The 27994-nt window shown below is 47.5% G+C and overlaps 1 protein-coding gene across 12 annotated transcripts in view; it reads left to right on the forward strand.

The window, feature by feature from the left end:
* The window catches only part of LOC108002709 (protein Fe65 homolog), a 113118-nt gene that overhangs the window by 65783 nt on the left and 19341 nt on the right, over positions 1-27994 (forward strand). For 11 of the 12 annotated variants that reach the window (XM_028669170.2, XM_062071248.1, XM_017064529.3 and 8 more), the window contains one exon: positions 2671-2980. In XM_028669170.2, the coding sequence (XP_028524971.2) occupies positions 2671-2980 (310 nt within the window). Of the gene's footprint in view, positions 1-1753; positions 1893-2670; positions 2981-27994 lie in introns of those variants that run through there. The other variant, XM_062071253.1, reaches the window with a different exon arrangement.

Below are 27994 nucleotides of genomic sequence, written 5' to 3' on the forward strand. Positions count from 1 at the left end.
CGGTCTCGTAACCCGAGTTCGGATCGTTTCGAAACATCGAATCGATGCACGAATTTTGGCCTTGCACGAGCGATACAATACTCCCGTCCCTCCTCTCTCCTCCTGCGTTTCCCTTTTCGCCTTTCCCTTCTCCTCGTCCGGAAAGTGGAAGCACGAGAGAGCGGTTGCTCGTACAAGTGTAAAGTTGCAAGTGTTTCGGATATACTCGTAAGACGGGAAAGTTTCGAAATAAGGAGAATCCGTTCGGAAAGAGTGCAGCTCGCGGCCGCGAACATATCTGTAACAGGAATGCGGCAACACGAGCACGTCCCCGGCCAATTTGTCGCGCACCAACGATCCACCCTTCTGCTGACTCATCCGACCTTCCCTCCTGAATTAACGAAATCTCTCCATCTTCCGTCTTACCTACGAATTACGCGACCCTTCTTTCCACCCTCTTTGATCTTTAAATAATTAACCGTAATTTCGAAGGCAAATTGATAAATTATTCGCAAAATAATTCGCGGAAAAAGTTAATGGGATCGAAACGGAGTATAATCCTCTCTCTCTCTCTCTCGTCGACTCGTGGTAAACTCGATCCGAAGCTTTCAATTATTCGTCTCACGTTGAGCGAGAGACCTTTCTTCTTATTTCTTTCGAACGAACGAAATAACGAAACGCATTCACCAACCGAACCACTACCGTGACACGTGTAACGAGCGCACGATCGTCGCCCCTTCGTCGCCGATTCGTCGGCCTCGGCCTCCCACCCTCCGGAATCATCCAACTTTCGTCGAATTCCAGAATAATTATTATGAACTCGAGTGGGTGGAAAAATTAACGAACCCGTTTTCTCCTTCTCCGAATCGAGACGGTGAACACGTACGGTTTGTGCGGCGATCGCGGTATTCCTGGCAGCTCGGCAAAATTCGACGTCGTGCGAGAAACCGAGACAGAATTACCGATTACCCTTTTTTGTTCGATCCGGAAATATCAGCGCGGTCGACGTCGAAAGCGATTGGCGAGGGTCGCGACGAACGTCGAATTAATCTCGAAAGAGGTAGCGTCAAAGGGAGGACGGAAACAAGTTTGGTTCGCGTAATTCGATCGATTAATTGCCTCTCTCTCTCGTGAATCAGCCTGTTGTTTCGAAAGAACAACCGTGTCGAGGAAAAGATGGGGAAGGGGAGGAAACGGTTTGATCTCGCCGTTTGATCGTCCCTTGGAACAGACGCGTTGTTAAATCCACTCGATTAATCCGAATTTTTTCGAGTCTTTTTATATCCTATCCTGTTTTCTCCTCTCCTCTCCTTCCCTCTCCCCGTGGTTCGTAAATTTAATCCAGAGATAAGTCGAGGAAGAGTAATGTGACGCGGATCGTAGCGATTAATCGCGGTTTCTGACAAACGACTCCGGTCGAGCGCTAACTCCGCGTCCCTTTGACCGAAAGAAGCTCGAGTTCTCGAACCAGGGGGAGGGAGGGGGTGGCTTAAAGCTCGCGGTTGAATCAATACCGGGGGGAGGGACAGAAGAAAGATAGATACGCGGCGGAGGAGATAGGAGTGTCAAGGATAGAAGGAAGGAAGGAAGGAAGGAAGGAAGGAAGGGAGGGACAAAGGAGGCCAAGGAGATTCGTCTTAGACACCCTCGCGTACACACACACACACACACACACACGTACACAGGTTCCTCCGTGTACCACGATCTTTGTATTTATACGGGTGTATATGTATATACATACCGGCATAGCTCGTCGTTGTCGATAAATACATGGAGTTTCTCTCTGGCAACGTTTCACGATTATCGGCCGACATTTTTTTAACAATATGACCGGCGTCAACTTGGCATGGATGCGTTCTTTCGATTTCTGTACAACGTTCTTCTAGCGATTATCGTCTTGCTGAGGATCATCAGTGAGTAGCGAGATCACCGTGATTAATCAGTAATCATCGTAATCATCGATATCTGTCTTCCTTTCTCTCTCTCTCTCTTTCTCTCTCTTTCTGTCTCTGTGTGTCGCAAGCTTGAATTTCACTCCTCTGCGCTTTTTTCAGCTGGTACGGACGATCGACGCGCCACGCTCGATGTTTTCAATCCTCTTCTTCCTTCGAGAAGAAGGAATTCCACTTCTGCTATCTCCTCCCCCCTGAGGATTCCGAAACTCGGATCGTCTCAAGTCGGATGACGTCTCCTCGCGATTGATCCACTCCGCTCTTCGTTTTGCTATCTCGTGTTTGTCGCTTCGTGGACGATCCTTTGTTCTTTTTCTTTCGCTGCTTTTTTCACCTCGACGTTAGTATCGCCTCGACGACTGCCTTTATTTTGACAAATAATTTTCGTGGTATGTAAATAAATTTCTTTCTATCACGCTATTCTTTTTCAAAATAACAAAGCGCCTAATTTACATTAATCCAAATATGCTTTTGTATTATCGTCGCTGTTGACCTGTCTTAAACCTGTCCTAAACTGTCACGACAGTGACGAATCTCTGCTTCGCTTTATCCATCGACAAGTATTTCATTAGCGAAATCGCTCACCACGACAGGATAAAATAAGTCTCTAATTCGACTCTAACCATTCCTTTCGCTCGCGTCGAAATTCCTCGATACGACACTCTTTCTCTTGAAAGTGGATCGATCGAAACGTTAGGGAATTTTTAACACACAGCTGAGAAACGAATGTTTGTTGCAGAAAACGGTCTGCTCTCTTTCGAGAATCCCAATTACCATTTGGACCCGGCTCGCCTGGACGATGCTCTGAACAGCAACGAGAACGGGAGTTCCCTGTACGATGAATTGTACCAAGAATTGGTCGGGAACGGTGGCAGAAGCGGCGAAGTGACTGGCGGCGGCGGCGGGGGCGGTGGCACGAGGGTTCAAGCGCGCAGAACGTATGCCACGTTGGATCTGGGCAGCATGGGGGTTGACGTCACCCAAGGTCCTCTCACCCAGGACTCCGTGACAGAGGACGCGCAAGACAACACCGACAACCATAACCTAGGGTGAGTTAAATATTCATTTCGTTGTAGCAATTGCGTGAGTAATAGTCCATCGAACGGAGAACGCTTCGTCTCTGAATCGAAGAAAAAGAGAAATCTGAAAAACTTTGATACTTGGATTAGAAAAAACGAATGGAACAGAACTTTAATAGAAAATGTTTGGGAAAATTGAAAAGTTTGAATAGCGACGCGTATACGATCCAGGGAGAAATGAAATGATGACTTTCGACTTATTTTTCACCGGGATATTATTAAAATTCTGGTTTTGACCGTGTGAGCCGAGTCTCGGATATTCGGAATTTTTCCCATACGTAATATACTCGGGCGAAGATCGAAAGGGGTGGTTCGTATAAACGAGAAATCGGCTTGGAGAAGCGAAATCGAAGAATCGGTTCGCTGAGAATGTTCCTCGGTGGGGGTGGTCGTTCCACGTAATATAAGATCCGGCGAGGCGGAGTCGTTGATAAAAGTGGTCGGAAGCTCGGACCTCATCGGACTACCGCATAAAATTTCAATAAATCCGGGCCCGTGAAAGAGAGGTTGGACAGAAGGAACGAATGGCCTCGATGGTACAAGCAAGTTTCCAACTTATTCCCGACTGTTACACGGAGTCAAGTGGGAAGAAGAGATATCCGTTCGATCGGTCCGACTTCTCCTCGTTCGGCTCTCCCAACTCCAAAACTCTTTGTCCTTCCACGCCGTTATCCACCTCTGATAAACGTTCTTCTTAAAGGGAATGATTCCTCCCTCTCTTTTCCCCTATTTTTCGAAGCGAGAACATTCTCTCGAATCGATCCTCCGAATTCTCGCATCCTTTTCCAGAAGAATCGGGGAATTAACGCATTTTTCCAAAGTATAGAAGCAAGAATAACGCGAGTCGGAGGAAGCAAGTTCGACGAACGATCCCGAAACTTGTTCGTGTAACACGAATCGCTCAACGATCCGGAATTCTCCTCGTCTAGTTCGACGCGCGTTCACCTCCTCCCTCTCCGTCTCGAGGACCTTTTGTCGGCGATGTTTGGAATTACCCAAGTCTCTGCCCTCGTTAATCTCGCGAACGAGAGCTCCTCTCGTCAACCTCGATCCAATCCCCCTCCGCGTCGGAATTAGATTCCAGATCGACTCCATCCGCTCCCTGTGATAAATTAAAAAAAATTAAAAAAAGAAGGAAAAGAAATATGCTTCCTTATCTGCTTATCCGCTTCGTTATCTGCTCGCCCCTTGCTCCTCGTTCGACGTGAAAATTCGTTCGAATCCCTATGGATAATTATCGAAGACGGAGTTTAACGAGACGGAAAAATCGTAGCACTGCACACACACACGTCGATCCCGCACACAGGTCTGGGCCAGGTTCAATCGAGACGCGCGTTAATGGACGAGCACGGGTGGCGCGGGGAGGGGCTTCTTCAGGCGCGGGGATAATAAACTGCTCTCTTCTCGCCGTTCCATTTTCCTCGGGCCCCTCCTTTCGTCTTTTTTCCGCAGCTTGGAAATCCGGGCGAGCATAAAAATGCAATTAAGGAAACGCCTGGCGTCTGGCAGAGGGTGCATACTTCTGTTCTGCACGGTGAAAGGTGGCTTCTTCTTCCTTCTCCTCTTCTTCCTCGTTCCAAAGACTTCCTTCTTCCTTCCCACCCTTCATTACCCTCTTCTCCGGCCTTCCTCTCGACTTGCCTAAATTCGGTCCGTCGTTCTGCCGTCTGATCGAATGAACGCAGTCCCTGGAAACAGGAATCCACCGTGGTATCGTTGCCTCGGAACGATCGAGTTCAATTAAAAACTTTTATCGCGAAAGAGTTCAATGGGCGATTAACTAAAGAGAGAGATTCTTCTTAATCGCCGTTGGTATTTCGCTGCCCTTTCAACGAGCACCGTCCTCCTCCCACTATTATTTCGGATAAGAAAAGAAGGAAAAGTTGGAAAATTGAAATAGATGGCAACCACAAAAATGAACTTTCTTTTCGCCTCGAATACGTCCTTGCTGTAGACTTGGTCTCGAAAGGAAAAAATAGAATTCCATAAAGCGAATCTCGATCTTTACAATCGCGATTGAAGAAACAAGCTCGTTCCCGCGACGACAAAGCAAACATTCAATGTTCAAGGTAGTCGCATTGGTGGAGAGGCAAGCAATTGGGATGTTCGGTTCGGAATCGGGTCTCAGTCACCGACGACTCCGTCGTGGCAAGGTAATGAAGCCATCGACGAACGACAATTCGTCGCAGCTGATCGAATTTTCCGGTCGATGCATAGTGGAAAAGCGAATTTGCCCGGGTGCAGCTTTCATCGTGGTGCAACGTTAACCTCGTTTGCGCTGATGCGCCTGAAACGTACGCGGCGTTACGTTGTTAGGCACTTGACGTGCCCGTATAATTCCATGCATGCATCCGAGATGGCTGCGCCGTCATCGTCGCATCGGGAAATCGGTAATCCAATAACGTACTTGATTATTCGTCAACCGGTCGCGGTAATTGCCGCTCGTGAAATCTTTTCCGCGTCACCCTTTCCTCTTAACTTGGTTTACGCCGCGCGGAGCACGTAGTTGTCCCGACTCGAGATCGATTAAATAGATTCGAACGATACATGCTCGATATGTCTGCTCGTTCGGAAAGAAATATTTGCCGATCGAAAAGGGTGGAAGGAATCATTATTCGCGATATAACTTTCCTTAACTTCGTTCCTTCGAATCAATTTTTTGAATCTCAACTTGATTTTTATTCGAGATTAAACTTTCTAAGATAATTTTGAACTCGGTTTTGAGTCGGACCATCTCGTGTGTTTACTTCCGTTATCCCCCCGCGAACTTGCAACTGCTAACTAGTCAGAGATCGCGCTTCTGTCTGTTAAAGTTGGAAACAGTGGCATCCACAGTATCGCGATAAGTAAATTGATCGTAGCAGTATCCGGACAAACGAGGCAAGTTGTAGGTTTCTCTATGGCGAGTATGAATCTCAACTTTTAGCTGGAAAATTCGTCGGTCGCGATTGGGAAAGTTTAGCGGCGAAAAGTTTGCACTCATACGGGGTATGGATCTGGCGACATCGAATCGACAAAAATGTGTTGGAAGACAGTCCATGCAATTTCGAGGGACGGCGGTCGCTTTGTCAGTGCGAAAGAGAGAGAGGAAAAACGAAAGTTAGCCGAATGGACGAACTCTCTTTCCCTCTCAAAGAAATAAAGAAGGGAGGACGATGGGTCTAGACGCGAAGCGTGCCGATATTTCGTCCCAACCTTCTGGATATTAGACGATAAGTCCGCGAAAAAGGGAGTTTTGTTCGTTTGGACGGAAGGATAGGATTGCAACGACGATCACCTCGCTTCGAGATTGAACTTCATCCAAACTTGCTTGGCGAACTTGGCTCCTACTCTCGCCGCTATCTCTCATACTCGTGTCGAATCTCCGCCTACACCCCTTAATCTTATTCCGCTTTGATGGGACGAGTGTTGAAAAGGAGGGATGGTGAGAGAGAGAGAGAGAGAGAGAGAGAGAGAGAGAGAGAGAGAGAGAGAGTTAGGTGGCAAGCGGAGAAACCGAGGTCGTGTCCTGGTGCCGTCGGTTCAGAAGGATGTTTCCCGTCGTCTCTTTGAAGCCGAGGGAAGGACTCAAAGGATATAATTCGCTCGCGAAGGAACGAAGGCGAAGGAAACGGAAGTTGAGGGAATCTCTCTTTAGGTTGCTAAAAAGAAATCGAAAGCTACGTGTTTCGCCGCGAAACGAGCTTTGAAAACCGTTAAAGTACAAATGAAGGGTCAGATCTAAAAGGAACGCCACCGTTATCAATTAACGATCGTTCTTCTTTGGCATTTTGCCTCTAACGAGATTCCCTTTGACGAGCTCGTTTTCTTCCTTCCTTCCTTCCTTTCTTTCTTTCTTTCTTTCTTTCTCTTCTCTTTTTCCCCTCGAAAGAGGTAGACTGGAAAGAAGTAGAAAAAAAAAAGGATCGATACAGACAGGAAAAGATGAATTCGAATGAAATTCGACGCGTTGGAAATTCGAATGAATCGAATTGGCAGACGCGCGAGCGAACGGAAATTTCGAAGCGGACGGAAGGAAGAGGCAATAGCGCGGATTGGAACAGAGCTACGATTCACCACGGATTATACATTTTCCAAAAGCGTGGCGAAAGCTGGAGGAAAATGGAGAACTATCCGACGCGCTTAATAACATCCGCATTATTCTTTATCCTGACTCGGTCATGGCGCGAGTATTCGCGATAATAGCGGTAAAGACAGACAGAGGAATAGATTAATGCGATCCGCATCGATCTTCATCGGTCGATTAGAGTCGTCTTCCCTTCTCCAAGAAAATCAACCAGGGGTCGCCGTTATTATGCGTCATTTTCCTCTCGTTTTTTCGGCCCTCTCGATCGTCTCTCATCGCCGAGCGAGCGCTCCTCCGTCAAATCGAGCGATTATCCTCGAGTGGTTGCCGATATGAAACATCCATTGCTTGCCTCCGTACTGGTAATTCAATTTTCATTCTTCCTCGAACCGGATTTATACGATTATCCCTGGCCCTCGTTATTAGAAGTATAATACGAATTCGATAACTCGTCTCGCCGATAGATTATCATTAGAATCCTCGCCACATCCTTCCATTCTTACTATCGGTCGCGACAAATCGACAGACGTCAGACGCGTTGGATAACCGCGCGCATAATCGCGGGCACAACAGAGCCTTCCGTCACGTCACTATGCTCTGATAAAGTTGCCCCCGCGGATCCTAGCCATTCAGGAAGCGTAAACTCGTAAAGAACGACGGCCATCTCAGCGAATCACGAGTACAACAACGCCGTCTGAGCGGGAAGAGAGGAACGTCTTAACATCGTAAGCTCTCTTATTCCCGGGTATCGGCGACGATACGTTTTTCAAAGAAGGGAAGCCAGCTCACGAGATATTATTCTCCGTTCTATGTGCATTTTTGTTGATCGTCGAGTTTTCAAACGATGTAAAAATATCGACCGATGCTCGATAAAACGGAGAAGAAAGGAGGAGCAGAAGAAGAAGTTTTCGGAGGATTCACGAGGAGCGTTGTAAGTCACTCGGACAACACCCTCCGGAGTGGTGGAAGGCCGAAAGGCGCGCACCCATGAGAACGAACGAACTATTTTTCGAGGGTTTTGCGAGAAAAAGGGAAGGAGAAAGAGGAGGAGGAGGAGGAGGGTAGAAGTGGCGGAACTCGCAGCTCGCAAGGATAGGTATCTTAACGATCGTGTCTGAGGCGGGAACATATACATTGGGCGTGAAATAAGGCGCCTTTGTTAGGGCAGCTTTTCTTTACAACCGACTCTCGTCCCCTCCTCAAGCGCGCGCCTTTAGTTTCCTTCGTTCCCACCCTCGCGAACCGCAACCTACGTCAGGATGAACGGGGAACAGAGGGTCCGCGCTCTCCGATTCCGTGCCATTTTCCCTACTTTTCGTCACGCTCCTCTCGTGGAACAAAAAGAGATGAGGAACGAGCGACACGCCATCTTTCTTCTCTCCTCCGGGCGTTCTCGCTGCGGAAAAAAAAGAAAGGAAAAAATATCGAACGTTTCTCCTAGAATATTTTCAATGGATAAAGATTACTCGAAACGAAATCCGATAGATAGAATATCGTATGCGTTCCGCACGAGACCGTCAACTATATCTCGAAAACCGCCATATCCCATGGAAATTTACGACAGCCACCCGTCCTCTAATCCCTTTTACTCGCAATACGCTCTTACTTTCTTTATTTCTACGGGATCCGGGGAGTTTGGATCCACGGCATTATCGTCGATCACGCGACGTCGAATGAAGAACGCGATTTGGAGAGGAGGGGACGTTTCACGAAAACTCAAGTGTCCCTCTTCCAATATTTCCAATTGATACACGTATTATTCTACCGTTCTTTGATCCTGGTTTCGTGTTTGCCTGATCCCTCTTACCTTTTCACCGATATAAAAAAAAAAAAGAATCGCAGTCGTGCGCTTTGCTTATATGACAGATAAGCAAGGTTTCCGAAAATGAAACGGGGAAATAACGAATTTGCTTCGAAATTTACTTTTACCGTATCAGACTGAAAGGAGATAGAGAAGACGGCTTAATCAGGTAGTTTGCTAATGAACTCGTAGCGGCGCGCAAGTAGCGGTCAGTACACATAGCGAGACGGTGCGGAACTTGAGAAACTTGGTTAATGAGAGAGTAGGGCAGGGAGAGGGGATTGGCGAGTATCGTGGAACGTAAACATCGTGGACGGGAGCTAACGAAGAAGCGTGATGGAGCAAAAGGTAAACGACGCATTGTTTCGTGATGCTGGATTGGAATATCGAATACGAGGCGATACACTCGGGCTGGTAGAAAGGTGGGCAACTATAATGCCAAACGTTTAAATAATGCAACGAATGCATCCATAGACCGCGCATACGCGGCTCTGCATTTCCACGACGCGGTTTCACGTTGGCCGCGTTTTCTCCCCCTCCCCCTCCCCTGTTAAAACTTTCACGAATATCCGCCGATCGAACTTTTATTGCGGCTTATCGATTATCTGCCATCGACCGTAATTGGATGATTTCTCTGCTCGGGACGTTGATGCCTTCCTCCACCCGGCCCGTTTAACTACGATGAAATTGAGCTCGGTCACCGGCTCTCTCTCTCTCTCTCTCTTCCTTCTCTTTTTTAATCTTCAAATCGATCGTTTTGACGCTCTTAAATCAAATCGAGCGACACTTTTATTCGATAAGGACGCTTCTAAAATTTATGCCGTGCCGTGGCCGTCGTCGAGTGCGATTTCAAAAATTAACAACGCATCCAAGTGGGAAAATTCCAGCCTGCTTGTTGCTCGAAAACAGATTTCCACAAGTGGATCGACGCGTTCCATGATCGGAGACGTTTCCAAAATTTACCGAACGTATGTATATATATATATATACTCGAGGACAAAAAGAGAGACAGAGAGAAGGAGAGGATGGAATTTGCGGAAAGGCGGAAATAGCATTTAACATCGAGGATCGAGGTCGCGCGGGGCAAAAGGTTTCTCTGGAAACGTTGAATACGCTCGATTCATATTATAATAGCGCGAAGCGAGAAATTGCTCTGCTCCTCCTCCTCTCTCTCTCTCTCTCTCTCGTCTAGGAACGCTGCATTGCGGAACACCGTATTGCGACGGTTCACCATGCGGTTCGCTGGCGTTCGTAGATGGATCCTCTCTTTCTCTCCTACTACCTACTCCTTTTGTTACACCCGCTTTATACGCGTCATACCGTACCTGGCCATCTTACAATAGCCCGACGTCCAACTATAAACGCGTATCGATTCCACGCCCACCGAGATAAATACGGCGTCGCACGGGGGACGGAATGTCGCCGCGCTCCCCTCGTCCCCGGTACAAATACGATCTTCAAAGCACCGAGTGGCGAGAATATGTGGTGAATGCCGCGAGACATGTATTTTTTTTTTTTTTTCCAATCAGATTTAATCTCGACGAACGCGCGTTCGACGACGATTCGACGGTATCGAGAGGATAGAAGGAAGGAAGAGGGAAAAGGGGGGAGGGAAAGGAAGAAAACGAAAGCGTATCGCGTAACGGGATCTCTCTCTGGAGGCGAGATACCTCCACCGTGAAAAGCTTCGATTCCCAGCTATCCTGAAATACCTATATTACGCCTCTCAATCTCGAAATTTCCATCGGGAGGATCGATACCCCGATAATTATTTTAAATCCACGAACGGAACGAATCCCATTTGATTCGAGAATTTTTAATGGCGGAAGTAGATGAGCGAGAATGAATCGCGTTATTTGTTTAAATGTAAATAATATCATTGGTATATATTTGAATACACGTTTATACAAGAGGATGAAACAAAATTGAAAACAAAGAAGAAGAGAAATCCGGAATTACATGGAGAGGATAAGGATTGGAAGCGTAGCGGATTTGCCGAATCGCCGATATTTCTTCGACGGTGGGTGGTCGAGCGGAAGAAGAATACTCTCGACCCATCGATCTGGGTGGCCGGGAAAACGTATAAGCCGGTCGCGGCTTATTCACGCACGAGGAGACGCGGTCGGTCGCTGAAAATTTCAATCCGCGATTTCCATTGTAACGAGAGGCGAGGCTCGATCGCGGCGCACCGCCAAGAGGCTTTCAATTTCATGCAAATCGACGACGGGCATCGCTGGAAGAGGCGCGTCGAGGCCGGTGCGCGCGCGCGCGTATCGCTTGCTTGTTATTAAAATGCTTACACCGGCCGTTCGCTTGCCGAAATGCACCGGATATTGCGGATTTTTCGAGCACCGCAGCAGGAAACGCTCGGCCGTTCGCGAAAATTTTCTGTCTCCGAATACCTTTTTTCTTTTTTCGTCGTACAATATCGAGCTTATGAAAACCTGTCTTTCTTCTCTTTTTTTCTTTCCATCTCGAAAAAAGGAGAACGACTTCGAGCTCGAACGTTTCTTCCTGCGATTTATTCTTTGTTACTCGAGAATCTCGAGATGGTTCAGGGATCGAGATCGAGATGCGTACGTTACGTAAATATTCGGGACGTTGAAAAAAGTCATTGGAGATTCACAGGGCATGTCGTATTGAATAAATATAAAGGTCGAGAACTCGATCGTTTCCATGTTGGCATCATCGTGATTGATTTGTTACTGGCTCCTCGACGTTTGCGGAACAAAATGTTCTTCCTTCTTACATTTCCGCATCTTGCTTCCCATCTTTTCTTCTCTCAAACTCTCTCGAAAATTCCGGATCTCCGTCTGAAATTTGATATTCGACGAGCATGGAATGGATTCGATTCGATTAAGTCGTTTGATAATGTATCGACGCAGTTGCGTTCACGAATTGAATGAGATGAATTGAATAAGAACGATTGGAGAAACAGTTAATATTAAGAAAAATAATTCTTGTATAAAAATCGATGGTGACAAGTCAATAGGTTTGTTCGAACGTTCCATGGATTTCAAAAACACGAGAAAAAGATTGCTCGGCTTGAGAAAATTATGTACACGGCAATAAATACGGACTTTTTATTTTATGCAAATTACAGGCGCGAAACTGACTGCATTTCCTTCAACCCCCGTATAAACGCGCTTCCGACGCCTGTTATTAAAACGCTTATATACCCGTAGTTCCGCCAAAAAGGAGCATCTTTGAAAAGATGATGAGGGAGCAAGGGGGAAAGAGGAAAAGTGAAAGAGGATGGGGAATCATAACGGGGAGAGGAGCAGAAATTTTAAACGGGCCACTCGCGAACGTTTCTCCATTTACATTCCATACATTTATAATCGCGCTTAGTTATTAAATTACAGTAGAAAATATCGTAAGACGGCCTCTGCGACGAGTCAGCGTTAAATATTTAAAATAGAACGATAGGTCTTTTCGCGGATAGAAAGGACGGACTAAACGACTTCTCTTCTCGTGCAGATAGAATATAGAACGCTTCTCTCAGTAGTTGGAACGAATATTAATATTTGATCCCGCTTGGACACGTTAAGCTTTTCAACGATCTCTTTACTTTTTTATCAAAAAAAATAAAATCTCGCGTAAATTTAATTCACGAACAATCCATGATTTCGGTTTTTCCCGAAGGTTCACGGTCTTTCGCCATCCATTTTTCCACGTCGATTCTTCGATGTCGAACTTGGCATCGGTTCTTAGTTACTAAAAAATAAAATCTCACTTTATATGTCTAATCTAAATTCATGAGTTGGATTCCTATCTCTTTATACTCGATCTATCGTTACGTAACGTACAAACGTAAATAAAACAATTGGACGCAAATTGGATTCGCAATCTGACGAAACGAAGCGGAAAAAGAAAAAGGAAACGAAGGATCCAGCTCGATAATACTCTTTCTTTCGTACTCCAACTTGTTCCGTATTCGCCGGCAATTTTCGCCGCAGTGCGCAAAATGTCGATAAATCGCATTATCCCGGCCCGCCACATTTCTCTGCCAGATTTCGATTTATTCGGCCACGCGTTAAACTCTCTCTTTCTCTCGTCTGCCCGATTTTTTGCCCGCCGTGGCACCATTTCCCCACTTTACGTCCAAAAAAAAATATTTACGCAGCGGCGCGTTATTCGAGCTTATTAAATTTGAACGCCTCCTCCGCCTGTCGAGGCGTCAATAATAAGTCGGTGCTCGTCGGATCGTAAAAGGAAAATTGCGGACGGCGCGGTAAACATGCCTGTAAAATTTCCCGTGATAACAAAAAATTGGCCACGTAATAGACACGCTAGTGCGGTTCAAAGAACCCGCTTCCTGAATAATTAAATCGCTACCACTCGGCCGAAATTCGTGCCTCCTTTTTTCGGGACTCGGTTCATGTACGAATGTGGTGCGCCACTGTGCTAATTTGGCACGCGAAATAGCCGAGTTGTCGGGAAATTAGTTTGCCGTCGGAGGAGGTCGTAAAACGGGAATTCTTGAATGGGCTCGTGTGTTTAATAAAAAAGGACGAAGGCTTAACAGAAAGGGAAATTTTAAAATACAAGCCTCGTCTCCTTTATGGGAGAATTTCGTCGAAGAAAATAAGTTGCCTTTTTAAATATTCACCACTCGTCGCGATAAACCTAATTGGCGGGAGAAAAACAAAATTGGAAATCCTCCCTGGTTCGATGTTCAACGTCTACGAATGGCGAAAGAGAGAGAGAGTGAGAGAATAAAAAGTTTAAGACCGGCAAGATCGGCGCAGTGGAATAGGTACGTTTCGAGTCAGGCGTAAAGTTAGAGAGCGGCGTTCGCCACGAATCGGTTTCCATCGATGCGCCTTAATTGCGATTGCGCTCGCTGCACTCGTCGAGAGAGCTCTCCTCGAATTTATGCGGCGGATAACAGGAGCATCGCGAATGTTCCACCAACCATCGTAAATCGAACTTCATAGTTCGACCGACATCTCGAAGAGTTCTCGTCTTGGAAATTCACCAGGAAGACGAATAACCTCGAGAGCACCCTCCTTTCAAAATTGAATTTCCTTCCTTCTTTCTTTCCATTTTTACTCCTTTCCTCTCCCTTACAAATTACCGAGTACCATCTCGCCAAACCAAGTACATGCAAACATCCAGTTTGTCGTTTCCCCCGGTTGTTGGAACGGGCAAGAGAAGAATCAAGATACAGGGCGGATAGAGAAAGGGGTGAAAACGCGATGCACTTGGCACGAATCGGTTCTCTCCTCTCCTCGCTGGCCTTAATTGTAGTTACTGCTCGGCTCCGTCCTTGGCTATCGTCGAATTTGCCCGTTAATGCCGATAATGGGAGCACCGACTCGGGTAGAAGTTGCGGCAAGTGAATGTGCGGCCGGCGCGCATCTTATCGCCGTTCCTGGCACCGTGTAAACGCCTCGAGATAACGGCCGATCCCAATAATTATTTTCCAGAGGTGTTCCGTTTAATGTTCCGCCGCAGCGGCAACTTTCGCCTTGCCATCAACTTTGATGAGTTGTCCACGGTTCGTCGTTTCGTCCTCGTTAATTTCTCTCGTTGCGACGAATTTCAATTTCCTTCGCCTTTCGCTTTACTCCACGTTCTCTCATTCCTACTTCTTTCCCACGAAGAAAAAAATCCGTTAATCGTTGGCATCGATAAACGCAAACGTTTTTTTTCTTTCTTTTCTGGTGGCACCGATCGATAGGCCACCATTCAACAGCCAGCCACTTCATTTCGGAGAAAACCGAAGCGAGCGCGAGTTCATCGGGAATTTCGTACCCTCCCCCTCCCCCAATGGAAAGAAACGGGGGGAGGATGGATCGAAATCGGCTTTGGTAACGCGTTGGCATCGTTTTCCGGGCACAATGCAGAGCGAACGCCGGGGCAATCCTTGGGAACGCCGAGCGCATTTCCCCGGGACACGTTATTTCGTCGATAAAACGGGCTCGGGCTCATTGACATTCTGCCAACGGTGCCGGATTGTACCATTGCTGCCGCTACTTCCTCTCGGCGGGGTCCCGTATCGGCCATCGCATTGTACCGACTCAATTAACGACGCCATAAATGATTCATACCGATATATTACACGGAACGGAAATTACGAGAGTGGAATTGCCCGGTGTACGTCTGTCCCTTTTGCCCCTCCCCTCCGCCCGCGCTCGTGAAATAAATTGGCCGGGAAAGTTGCAACTAATGACGCACGGCCGCGATGAAATCGCGCCAACGCTTCGATCTCGCGCGGATCCATGTTTTCCGGATTACCCCTCCCCGATATAACGGAATAACAGAGGAGCCGACCATTGCTGCGTGTCGCCGGATAAAATCTGTCCCAATATTTTTTTCAATCCCGATAGTTCGGTGAAAAACAAGGGAACAGAAATTACGCGTATAATAAATACAGTTTTCAGAGGGAAGAAAATATGGAACGTGCGAATGTTAAAAACGAAGGCTTACTCACGAAGAAATCGCATCTGTCTACATGGTCTGGTACCGTATCTATAGGAGCAGGGAAAATTTGGGGAAGAAGGGAAGAAGGCTCCGTTCGAATCGATACAAGGAAGAATCGTTTCCACGAACAAAGAGTATTCCTCCTCCTCCCCCAAAGTAAGATGTAACCGTTGGAAGGAGGGTGCACGTGCTATGCTCCGTAAGAGAAGAGGATTCCGCGTGTTGCACGTGCATGCAACGCGGCCGAAAACCCTCGATTGGCATTCACCGGACCGCCGCTGAATTTCATTTATATGCTAACTCAAAGCCACGTTGCGATCCCTGTTTCCACCTTGAGATCCCTGCGAGACGTGTCGACCCTATCTCCCGTTTCCACGGGACCACTTACCACCCCCTCCCCACCACCCGTCGTGTACGCGCCCCCACGAATAATTGATCCATCCTCGTTTTCTTATCTGTCGGGGACAGCGAACAATTGATCGAAATTTCGGACGAATAAGATCGAACGGTTTCGCATTCGAATCGTACGAATCGTCTTCCCCGCGACAAGATAATTTTAGACAGCGTAGACGCTCCACGATCGTAGACACGATCTACGAATATACAATTTCATCGTCTTTCGAATCACTTTTAATTATTATCGAACGAGCAAGATCGTTGGAAGATGGCGCGGCGCGGGACAATTTGAATCGATCGGCTTAATCGCTGCGTAATTAACGCCGCGCGATGATTAAACGGCCACGAGAGAAGGACATCGTTACAGAGACGCGCGTATGCGTCTATCTCTCTCTCTGTCTGTCTCTGTTTCTCTACGAGAGCCCCCTTAAGCGCGATAATTCGTCCTGACGCGGCCGTCGTCCTCGGAACAGGCGCCGTCGCCGAAGAGGGACGACGACGACGACGACGCCCTCGTATAACGAACGTTGGCCGGGCACGGCTCGTTAGTGGACGACCGGCCGTTAATTGAGAGTTAAATTTCTGTTCTTCGCGGCCTTTGTTTATCGCGACGGAAGGCGGAGGAACGCGCGACACGCGTGAAGCGCGCGAGGAGGAGAGCGAGGGAGGTGAAACGCGTCGTTGCTTTAATTAAAATGATTACGCGACTTTGCTCGCTCGTTTGATGCTCGTTTCGTGCAAAAAGTCGAATGCATTTTCGCCTTGCCTACAAAAATTGTCATATCTGTTAATTATTCGCCTCGGAAAATCTGAACCGGGAAACGAAACGATTTTAGTGGATCGATCGTGTCGAGATATAATCGATTAAACTTTCAAATTACGAGCAATTTAAGTTTGCCACTGTTCACTTATTACTTAATCGTTCTTATTTAACTGAGCGTATCCAAAGATGAATATCTTAACAGAACAATAAAGATATATTATTAGAAAAGAAATGCACGGATTAAAGATGATATGGATAAATTTTTGTATTCCTTTAATCCTTTTTAATTTTCATTAATTCTTTCCTTTCGATAGATAATGCACATATTGAAACGGAATAAGAAACGAGACGGTTTACCACGCGAAACACGCGGCCAGTCGTAAACTTTTCTTCTCCACATTTCCTCGGTACACACTCGAGAAAGATAGATGAGGAGAAAAGAAAGTTGTCGGTCCCGTGTCGGCGCGTGTTATGAGAACGAATCCCACAAGGGCTGGTTTTCCACCTCCTCCAACTACGGTTGGAGGTCCGGAGAAGAGATGGTGAAATCGGCCAAGTTTTTAACGAAATTTTCCCACTCTTGAAAATATGGAATTACAATCCCCTCGGGAAGGGGGATCATTTTTGCGTAACGCGCAATAGAAACTCGGGATAATACTCGATATTTCGATGGTAATTTTCCCGTTAGGCGACATCAAAACTTCCCTCCTCGGTTTCGACCGTTATTCGAAACAGGAACGAGAGGAGACAAAGGCAGATATTTTTTTTCTTTTTATTGAAAAGTTCCGCGAGATTAAAGGAAGAAAATCGGTAGAGGTAGGAAAAATGCTGCCAGTTTCCAGAGATGAAAGTCGATGATGCGTGAGTAGCTCGATGTAGTGTCCACTGGAATGGAAGGGTAGCGTTTTCCGTTACGTTTTCTCTACCAAAAATCGTCTACCACTATCTATTTTGCAAAATTCCAGCGGAATTTTAAACAGTAAATTGTTTTCCGAAATGTATGCGGTAAAAACTTGGCGTAAGAAGAGTAAACGAGAAGCGCGCATAAAGATGGAACGGAAAAAATATGAAAAGAGAGTTTTCATCGGAGGATCCGGAATCTATTATGTATAAACTCTCCGCTACACGCATGGACAAGAAGGCCGTAAAGGGTAGAAGGGAATTTTGCAATTTCGAAGTGGCGTGCTTTTGCCGCGGCTTTGAAATTCTGAGAGGGGAAAAAATTTCGACGGGACTCGCTCCTTCGAAATTCGTGCGCAAAAAAAGAAGAAGATTTCGATAAACACGGCGAGGTAAAAAATTTTAAACGAAAATGGGAATCCATCCCTTCAAAGTTTGTTTCGCTCGAAACGATACGACACGTATTAATATTCACTCCGCGTAACGAAATTGAAAACGAAAAAGCGGATCGTCGTTCGAAGCAGAAGGCGCGACGACTTCCGTAAGGCGTAATCGTGGATCGTCTGGCGAGAAGGAGGGGGGCGAATGGAAAATAAAGTGGCGACTGAAAGCTGGCTGGTGGTAGGGGGATGAGTTTCAACCGCAAGTAAACGCGTACGGACAACGCAGGTTGATAGTAGGTGGCTGCGCGAGGGGTAGGGGAGTTGATCGAGGGCCAACGAACCCTTCTTACCCTTTGACCCTTTCGTACACCCTTCTCCCCTCCACTGGCTGGTAGGGAGTCGCAATCGGGAGGATCCTCTCGGCCGGAAGTGCTTTGCAATGCAAGTCGCCGCCACGAGTGCGCGAAGGTCTTTGTAGCGCGGTGCATCACGATGCTTGTAACCAAGTGTACCGGGGAATCGATCGACGAGGCGAAAATCCAAGGAAAGAGCGAGCGAGAGGAGAAGGAAAAGAGAGAGAGAGAGAATTCGAGGAGACGCGACACTCACGCGAACAGCTTTTCATCCTTTTCCACGTTTAAATAGCGTGTAGTGTCGCCTTTAAACCCCCCTTTAGGGCTAGTCCATACTTTTCACTTCGTATCGAATACACAATCCGCGCGTTCTTTATTTTTTCTATCGATTTTTTCTCCAAACCTTTCGATTTTCGTTTTATCAAGAATCTTCTCTTTATCGGCCGACGATTGGTTGGAGAAGAAAGGTTGGTTGGGAGGAACGGGTTCATCGACCCGTTGTTTTCATCCGCTTTCGCGTCGAGACACGAAACGGCGACAATCTTCCGGTTAATAAATCGCCTCGCTTACATCGCTTCTCGAATGGAATCACGAGCGGTCGCCTCGACGAAGAACGCGTCGCGTCTGATTGTGTTTACGTGCGCGCGCGGGCAAATTATTCGAGCGAACGAACGTTGTGTACAAGCCGGCTGCCGATAGTTCACGAGCACCCCGCTATTCGGGATGAAGTGGCCTCTCCTCTCCTCTGGTCCGACGGATTCGCGCAAGTCTGAGTGGAGGAATCGAGTGGACGCGGACCGTGGCTGAAAAAACTATGAATAAATATTCGAGCCTCGTCTACTCTCCCCTTCTTCTTTCTCCTTTCTTCGAAAAAGAGAGAAAGGAAGCGGAGTGGATCCTCGAACGCGGCACGAACTTTCTTTTCTCTTTTTCCCCCGTTTGACGAACTTGCCTCTCTCTCTCTCTCTCTCTCTACCTTCGTTTCTCTTTTCGTAATATCTGATCGCTAACAGAAACGCTAAAAGACGTCACGTTCTGAAAAAGGAAACGAGTTGGATAATCGTAAACGTTAATTTGGTTGAGAAAGGACGTGTATAAATACACCATCGCGTTCCATCCTATCTATAGCTGCTCGTGTCTCTCGTTTTATCGTTCTACTTTATTCAAAGAGTTGAACCAGCGAACGAATTAGCCGGTTAATCGTGACATCGATGGCTCGAGCTCGATCAACGGGGCCAGAGGGTGCAAAATTTCGCGGCGGAGAAATATTAATCGAGCGATCGATACCGGGCGATGGAAATGTAGGTCAGCTGTCGCGTCCCCAAGTATATTTTTACACGTCGAATGGGTAACGAACTTACGAGGACCAAACGATTCGGAAACATTCCGCTCCTTGACACGACGACGATAAACCGTGTTAAACGATTTACGCGTCGTCCCTTGTTCCGTCCATCCTCGCCTTCTCCCTTCGTTCTCTCTTTCTCCCTCTTTCTTTCTCTCCGTTGGCCAGCGCGATAACGAAATTTCACGAGATCCAGCCGCGCCGCTTTGAACCGTGATAACTTCCGGTTCAGCAATTTCATTGCTCACGCGAGTCTGCGCTTAGCCCCCGGATTTAATTTATCGTCTTCGTTGGAGCACCACTCGGGGGATCCTGTTCCGTTCACCCTTCCCGTAATTTCTCTATCCATCGTTATGGACGTGCGCCACACTCGTTGCCCGCCTGCGAATTAATTCTCCAACCGATTCGTCCGATGCGATCCGATACCTATGTATCGCGTCCGACGTATAAAATTACCCTTCTCTCCTCCGTGAAATATTATTCTCGAAAGGAGAATTCTCATCCGCTCGGCCGTCATCGATCCACTCGCGTCCCTCCTTGTATCTCGAACGAGGAAAGAATATAACGATCGCCCAAAGATCCTTATTCCTACACGATGCTTATAAAGTTATTACCGCGTACAAATGGAAGGGGTGTCGTTTAATCGACCTTGAACCGACCTTAACGCCCCCATAAAGGGCGTGAAACGGTATCGTCTAGATGGCCGAGGGTTCGTACTACGTTGGACGAAGTGATTTCACGCGGCGACCACGGAGAGAGAGAAAGAGAGAGAGGGAAGAGAAATTTTGGTGGCTAGTTTGGAGAGCGACGGGCTTGCGGCGATCCAAGAACCGCGAAACTTGGAGAGAAGTTGTCTGGAAAGCGTGGATAAACCTGGCAGGTGATTAGAAATTCGATCTCGTCGAAGACTCGAGGCCGTTGGACGTCCTTATCGAGTTTGCGAGAGTTCTCCGGATCGCGTGAAACGATTAACTCGCGTGGTTATACTGAAATGCTACATCATCGACACGCATGATCGTTCACGAGTTATGCAACCGTGATAATGGACGTTATCGACGAGTCATCCGTGACGTTTCCATTCGAATCGAATCGAAATTTTCAACGTCGAGATTGTGGCGCAATTTACATACGAGCTCCCGAACACCGATTATCGGCCATTCGTGCAAACCTACTTTCCAAAAATAGCGAGGTAACGCTGAATAAACGTGGTGGAATTAAAGGGAGTGGCTATCAATTACAGAGGCGGCGGAAGCCAAGGTGAATATCACGGTGAAACGTTGCTATCTACGAGCGAACCGGGGGGTGGTGACGAATGAATCCATAAAATTCCACCCCCGGCGCAATAGCTCCGACGGGATAGCGATAGTATCTGCAATTATGCTTACGAAACGTTCGAGCTATTTTACGTACACACCATCTTGGCCACACTCTCTCTCTCTCTCTTTCTCCACCGTTGGTTAGTTTCTTTTCCTCGTGTGCCTCGGTTCACGCACCAGAGAAGAATGTCGCCAATAAAAATGCTCGTCTCGACCATTTCGTACACGACCATTTCGCATGCAATAACGTTTCTCCCTGTATCGCTGTTCAATTTCATTCCGCCTCTGTAATCGACTCAATAACGAACCGACTCCATCGAGCAACAATTGCAGCTCCATTGGGCGAACTCCGAAGGGCGGCGTTTCCTAAAAGAAAGAAAGAAAGAAAGAAAGAAAGAGAAAACCGCGGCCCGTCGATATTTCTCCCTCGAACGCATTGTCTCGATAACAATATCGTTATCGCGGAGGGTCGAGCGGAGGAGTCGATACGCGGTGAGATTGCTGGTCGATGGCTGGTCGCTACTTTATCGGTGCGGTAATTTTACAACGGACAATAACAATTCTCTCCCTCTCCGAGGGAAGAATATCGGAAGGAGAGAAGAAGTCGCGCGCGCCCCCCTTTTGGCCCCGAATCTAGCCGCTTTCTTCCACCGGGATACGGGAGAGAAACGGATTGGCCCCGTTCGCGTTATTATCGGTTCGTCATCTTTGTCTCGATCGCCGTTGCCAACGACCGCCACCCTCCTTCTTTCCAACCGTTCTGTCGGCTAGACAGAGGGTGGAACGACCTCCCTCGCCGCCGTTTCGGGGAAAAGCAAGGACGACGAAGCGGCGGCACTTTGGTCACGTGGACGAGAATGCAGCTGGTTCGGCGGGAATATAATCTGGCATCGAGAGAATGCACTCGATAAGGCCAGTGTACTCTATTGATTGGGCTGCGGCATTCTGTGTCGAATTCTGTGTCCCGTAATCTCCGCCCGCGTTGCACGCACACGTGCGTCCCCCCTTTCCTCCTTCTGTTCCAAACGAATCTGTTAATTTAATAAATCGGGACGGGACAAAGGAGTATAACCAAGTATACGTCCCCCGTGATATGATTCGTTTGCCTCTACTACGCCTTTCCTTTCGATTCGCACGCATCCACTTACGCCACTTGCGGATGCACGGAGTAAATCACCGAGCGAGAGGAAGGGGGAGGGGAGGATTTTATTTTTTCTCCTCTCCTCTTTCCCTTTCGCGTTCATGGTTCGTTCATATGCGAGGGAGGTAATGGAACAGGATGTAAATAACATTTTCGAAGGTCGCTGTTATTCTACAGGTTTTTTCCACGGCAAAATCGCCCTCGCATTCTCGCACGCACGCGCTATTTTCTCCCTGTTTTTTTATTGTTTCGGCGTGGAAAATATTTAATCCCCACTTTGGTAATGGATTCGATGCGATGCGAGATGCGATGAACGAATAACTTGTTCGCGTGTATTTTTATATCCGCGTTTTTCCTCTCGTGTTCCGCTGTTTTCCCGAAAATATTTATTTTTCCGCGTTCGCGGTGCGCGAATGGGAGAAATTTCCCGTTCCGCAAAAAAAAAAAAAAAAAAAAGAAATCATCCCTTTTAAATTCAATGGATTTCGATCGACATCGATATAATCCCGATAAAAGGTTCGACGCGTCATCCTGTCTGAAGATTTCCGGGCATTGCACCGGGCAATCACAGCCTGGCTGTACAGCGAATAGTCTCGTTTCTTGCGTAAACAAATCGTTTCTACTGTCGGCAACTTCCACCTTATCTCACTCAATTAGACAAACTACTTCTTCGTCGGCAAACAGAGCCGCATTTGTTCGCGTTTCTCCGTTTCGTTCATCCCGTTCGTTCGGCCGGAACTCGGATTCGTGGCACGTTTTCGTGTGCGTGCGTGCCACGCCAAACTTTCGAGCTTAAACTTTGCCGACTTTTATACCCTCCCCGAAGGTAGCTCGCGTTTATTAAGAGTAGGGTGAAAAGTCCCGTGAAAGTGGGAAAAATTGGAAACCGATGCTCCGATGTTCGTTCGTTTCTTTCTTTTTTCTTCTTTCTCTCTTTTTCTCTTTTCTTTCCAGATTTCTTCTTTTTATTTTGCTTTCAAATTTTTTTCTGGAAAATCGTATCTTTGTCGTAATTGAAAATCAAACGATTGAAAAAGTGATGGAATTATTGCAAATGTTGAACGAGCATGCTGTACGCACAAGGATTACGCGTACTCGTTGTTCCCTCCCGGCCATAGATCACGCTATCGTGATCGAACTGATTTAAAATTCGCGTGATCCTGACTAATGTCACCAGCTCTTGTGCACGTACCGACCGCTTCCGCCATAGACAAAAGGTTTATACATCGTACGAAAAAAGAAAAGGAAGATCGCGCTTTACGCTTCGCTCCTCTATACTTTGCTCCGTTTTATACATATATATCGCGTGTCGCGTGCTAACTGCAATTTAATACATCGGTGATTTTCGGGCTTTATTTGAATATTTTAAGATCACCATGATTTTAACTCGAACAACCCCTTAAGCACGTAGTAATTCGTAGTTGTTTGGAAAAGAAGTAGTAAGGGTCAGCCGAGTAGCCGACACGTCAAACGTGGCTTGATCAACGCAGGCGTTTCGAAAGTATTCCAACAACGGCGGAAGCGTCTAATTCGAATGCGAAGTTTTTACGGTGTTTTACATTCCATACGGGCGGGGAAAATTCCGAGAAAAGTAGTAAGAAAAAGCCACAGAACATTTGCAACTGAAAAATACATCGCGATCCACCTGCGGCGACCGCAAGGCGCCAGTAGTATGGGCACGCGATGGTACGGCAGAATGACGTCATGGCCCATGCCGAATATCGCCGAAGAGACACGAAGTTGCGCGAAATGTACCGCCTCGTTCTCGAGCGCCGCTCAGTCTATCGTCGACCACCGTGAGGTTGTGACGTTTTCGTCGCCGTGTTTTCTTTCGTGTATCGCATCGGGCTAACCTTCTCTAACTCTCTCTGTCTATCTTTCTCTCTTTGTATCTCACTTGTTTCTCACCCCTTTCCTCCCCTCCCTCCCTCCCTCCTCTTTGCGTTCTATATACATGAAATATCCCCGCCTCGATGAGTCGTTCGCGTGAAAATCGGACGGTAGTTTGTCGATTGGCGTTCCGGTGCCGGTAAAGCGGAACGTTTCCCCGTAAATCGTAACGAACTGGTACGGTAAACGGGCCGTCGCGTCGAAAATTCGAAATCGAAATCCGACTGCGGTGCAACGACGGAATCTCCCTGGCCGAATTAGAAGAAGGAGAGTATTGATTGCACGCTTCTAAATGAATAACAATCCCAGCGCGGTGGAGGTCGAGCTCGTGCCGCGACTACCGTTGCACGCTGATCTTCGTGGCAGCTGACTGTAAGTGGTTCCGATGCCCGTTTTAAAGTTCGTTGCCCTCTGTATTCATAGTGACGAACTCCCAGCCCCACTCGCTCCCCCTCCCCCTCCCCTCCATCTGTCCCCCCTCTATCTCTCTATCTCTCTCACTCCTCGCTCCTCCTCGCCGTTGCTCGTCGTACCCGTTCGCCACCCTGTTCGCTAGACAACCCTGCCTATTTATTCGCGAACGGGCATAAGTAGACGACGTGGAAGCGTCTGGAAACGAGTGGCGGCCGGTAATCGAAGTTTAAAGTCGGTGGAAGAAATATTGATTCGCTCCACTGCCGTGCGAATCACGACGCTCCGCTGGATCCCCCGTCCGACCGGCCCCGTCCGAAGTTGCATCGACTCGTTTCTCAACCGAGGACCGTGTTGTTAGGAAAAGGAAAAGCGTCTCGGTTCCTCTTTCTTTCGCGATCACGCTACGTACGTATTCAACTCGTATGCTTTTTCTGTCGTTTCTGTGTTCTGTGAATGCACCGTAGAGTTGTCACAAGCGTCACAAGAACGGGCAACAGAGCGATGATGAAAATGAATGCACGATGGAATTTTGACACGGATCGGATCGGATCGAACGACGCGGACGATTGGAGGATATTCGATATTCCTGTCAATCGATCGAAGCGCGCCGTTCGGTCAGACGCGATCGATCAGAGCTCAGCGCAATCGTCGACGACAATGCGTCCTCCGCACACGCACACGCTTCGCTTGGCGGAGTGCGTGTCTCCGTTGCGCGGCGCAAATTCTCGTCGGAGGTTCGCATTTTGTTCACCATTGCGTGAAATGGATCGGTTGGCGGAAAAAAAGTTATCGAACGTACCCGCTGACCCGCTACCGTTTTCACGTTCAACTGTCTCTTTATTTTTATTTATTTACTTATTTATTTATCCGTTTATTTTGTTTCTGTTTTTTTTTTTTTTTTTTTTGCGTTCTGCCAAACATTCCCTCTCACGCGAGCGATCATTTTTCCAACGAACGTGTGGATCGTTGGAAATTTGTGCGCGATAATTTTCGAAAATTCACGGATTCTCGTGAAACGGGAGAGCGAATTCGAGTCTCCTTAAAGAAGACGACCTCGGTCTCGAGAGAGCTCTTCAATTCGAACGAAGAATCTCTCTTTCTCTCTCTCTCTCTCTCTCGTCCTCGCCGCGCGGCGACACTTTCGGCAGAAAGAGAGCCACAGAATTTTCCATCCACTTTTTCTTATCACTCACTTAACGCTTTGCCGCCTTTCAAATCTCGCACGGTCAAATTTTCACCGCGTCACTAGCCCGTTCTCTTTTTCTTTTTCTCCTTCTTTCCTTTTTCGTTGTTTCGACAAAGCGACTGAGGAGGGAAAATAAAGAAAAATACGCGACGCGATATCGTGAGATCGATCTGACACGGTGGTTGAATACATTATAAAATTTAAAGGGGCAGCCGGTGGAGCGGTCCGTTGGCGCGAGTTGAGCCGATCCGCGTCGTTCCTCCGCTCGAACGTGTTAGGGGAGGTCGTCAAAGTGCGTTCGCCGCTCGCCCGGAAGCCTCGCCGCATGAAAAAGAGGCTGTCGGAGGATTCTAGGGACGGATAGAGCAGACGCGTAGGGGGCAGGCTAGGAGTTGTCGAGTAGACGCGAAGGGGTGGTCGATAAAAGCTACCCTCGCGTGGCTGCGTTATTACGTATAGAGCGGGGGATCGCGCTCGATGACTGCACTTGGCTTCTCGCGTGCACGCGCTTCGCTTCTCGTTTCGCGTCGCCCGCTCGATAATCACGATCGAACGAACGATTAAAACCGGCGTAATCTCGCCCCCGCATCGCGAGCCGAGCGAATTTTCGCGCTGCGCCGTTGTTATGCGAATATCGATCGCGCCGCCACCGAGAACCGCGATCCCCCAATCCCCTTTTCTTTTGGCGCAGCTTTCAACGCGCGCGCTCTCTCCCCGACCCTGCTCGATCCTTAAACTTGCCTCCAATCTTTCGCCAGGCGTATCCGTCATTTTTACGGATCGTTTGTTCCACCATGGGTCCACGTCGCGGTGGACTATTTGTATGTACGTATGTATGAGTAATATTTTTCTCGAGGAGGATTTCGTTCGAGTTTAGTGGAAATATAAATCGTACGTGGATAATGCCTCGCGGACAGACGTGATCCGGGCTCGAAATGCAAACAGAGGAGAATTTATATAACCCAATTTACGAATATAACTCTCTGTGCGAAAGATATATCTGACCTATAGCCCGTTAACGTGACGACTGTTTTAAACCGATTCCATTTATAAACATACGTAATAAAGTTACCGTGAATTATGCTGAACGAACAAATTCGAGAATGGAACAAGAAAGAAAGGGGAATGCAAATTGATTCTTCTTCGAGCGAATCGATTGGACGTGTTTAGAGGTCATTCGATACCAAACGCTTTCGTATTCCTCCTTATCCTTTCTAACCGAGGGTGAATCGAGAGAGAAAGGATCGAAGGGATACAGAGTTTTTTTCAGGCGGAAAGCGATTCTGCGACGCTGGATGGCGGGGTTGAAAGGGCCTTTTCCGCCACTCCTCCGCGACAATCGTTAATCAAAGCCGAATATCCAGCAGAGCACTTGCACTTGCACTTGGGATCAGCTGGCGCCGATTCGCCGGCCTTTTCCTCCCTTTTCGCAGCTGGAACGTTCAATGCCTCGTTAATCGCGGCTCGCCGCCGGTGAAATGGATTTTATACCGGGGAGAGGCCGCGATTCGAGTATAATCGCTTTCAAGGGGGATCTATAAATAGAGGCCGCGCGGCATTCCAAAGCGGAACGCGTGAAAATAAATTTTCACGCGGCGTTGTCGGATACTGCCCAACACCGCGCGACGCGTATTCCAAATCTGCGGATACTTTTTATCTCCTGCCGAGTTTATCCTCGAATTAATTAGTCGTCGACCGTTTCCACTTCCATTCGGTATAAATAAATTGGATACATGATGATATTCACACCGGACGATTACATCGCCTATGATTCGCCTGCAATTTCGATCGGGAAAAAAAAGAGAATTCCGTCGACGAAATTTCGAATGGAACGCTTTCCAGAACGAGAAGTCGAGAAGAATTCCGCTGTTGTTGTTTGCACGGTACTCGTGAAAGTGGCGAGCATGTCGTAATCGTATTTCGTTGCAAAGCTGTACTTGAACGCGCTTTCGTATCATCAACGGGCTGGCTCTGTGATCATCGAGACACACGGGCTCGATACACATGGTGTCTCTCTAAAATTAGAATCCACTTTGCCCGTCTGATCCTACCCTACGCCCGTCCTGCTCTCTCCCTCCCAACCTAATCATCTCCTTCGCTCCTCTTTGATCCTACCTTCTCTCCCTCTCCCTCCCTCTCTCTCTCTCTCTCTCTCTCTGTCTCCGTGTCTATATCTTTCACCATTAAGAGGATACAGCGGGTGGTGGAAAATTCATGCGCAGGTAAACATTGCCTCGTTGTGTCCGTGAGAATTTCAAAGAATCGAGATGTTTCGTCGAAACTCTTTTCTCCGCCAACTCTGCTACACTCTACTACGATTTTTTCCTCCCTCCCGTCGTTGTTTGCGATCGCGCCAGCGTCTCTTCCTGATTCTCAGGGATCAATTCTGGACGAGCCACTCCTCTTTCCAAACTTATATTCCCCTGTCAAGTGCTTTAGGAAACAATTTTCAAACTTCTCTCGCGTTTTATAACCACTCCTTGTTTTACCAGTTCCCGCTTATTCCGTTCTTCGAAAAAAAGAAAGAAAGAAAGGAAGGAAGGAAGAACTGGCCAACCTTGTTCTCCAACTTGCGCTTTTAGTACACTTGAAAAATTACGGAAC

This window comes from Apis cerana, linkage group LG2, assembly GCF_029169275.1.
Source record: "Apis cerana isolate GH-2021 linkage group LG2, AcerK_1.0, whole genome shotgun sequence".
Classification (NCBI taxonomy): Eukaryota; Metazoa; Arthropoda; class Insecta; order Hymenoptera; family Apidae; genus Apis; species Apis cerana.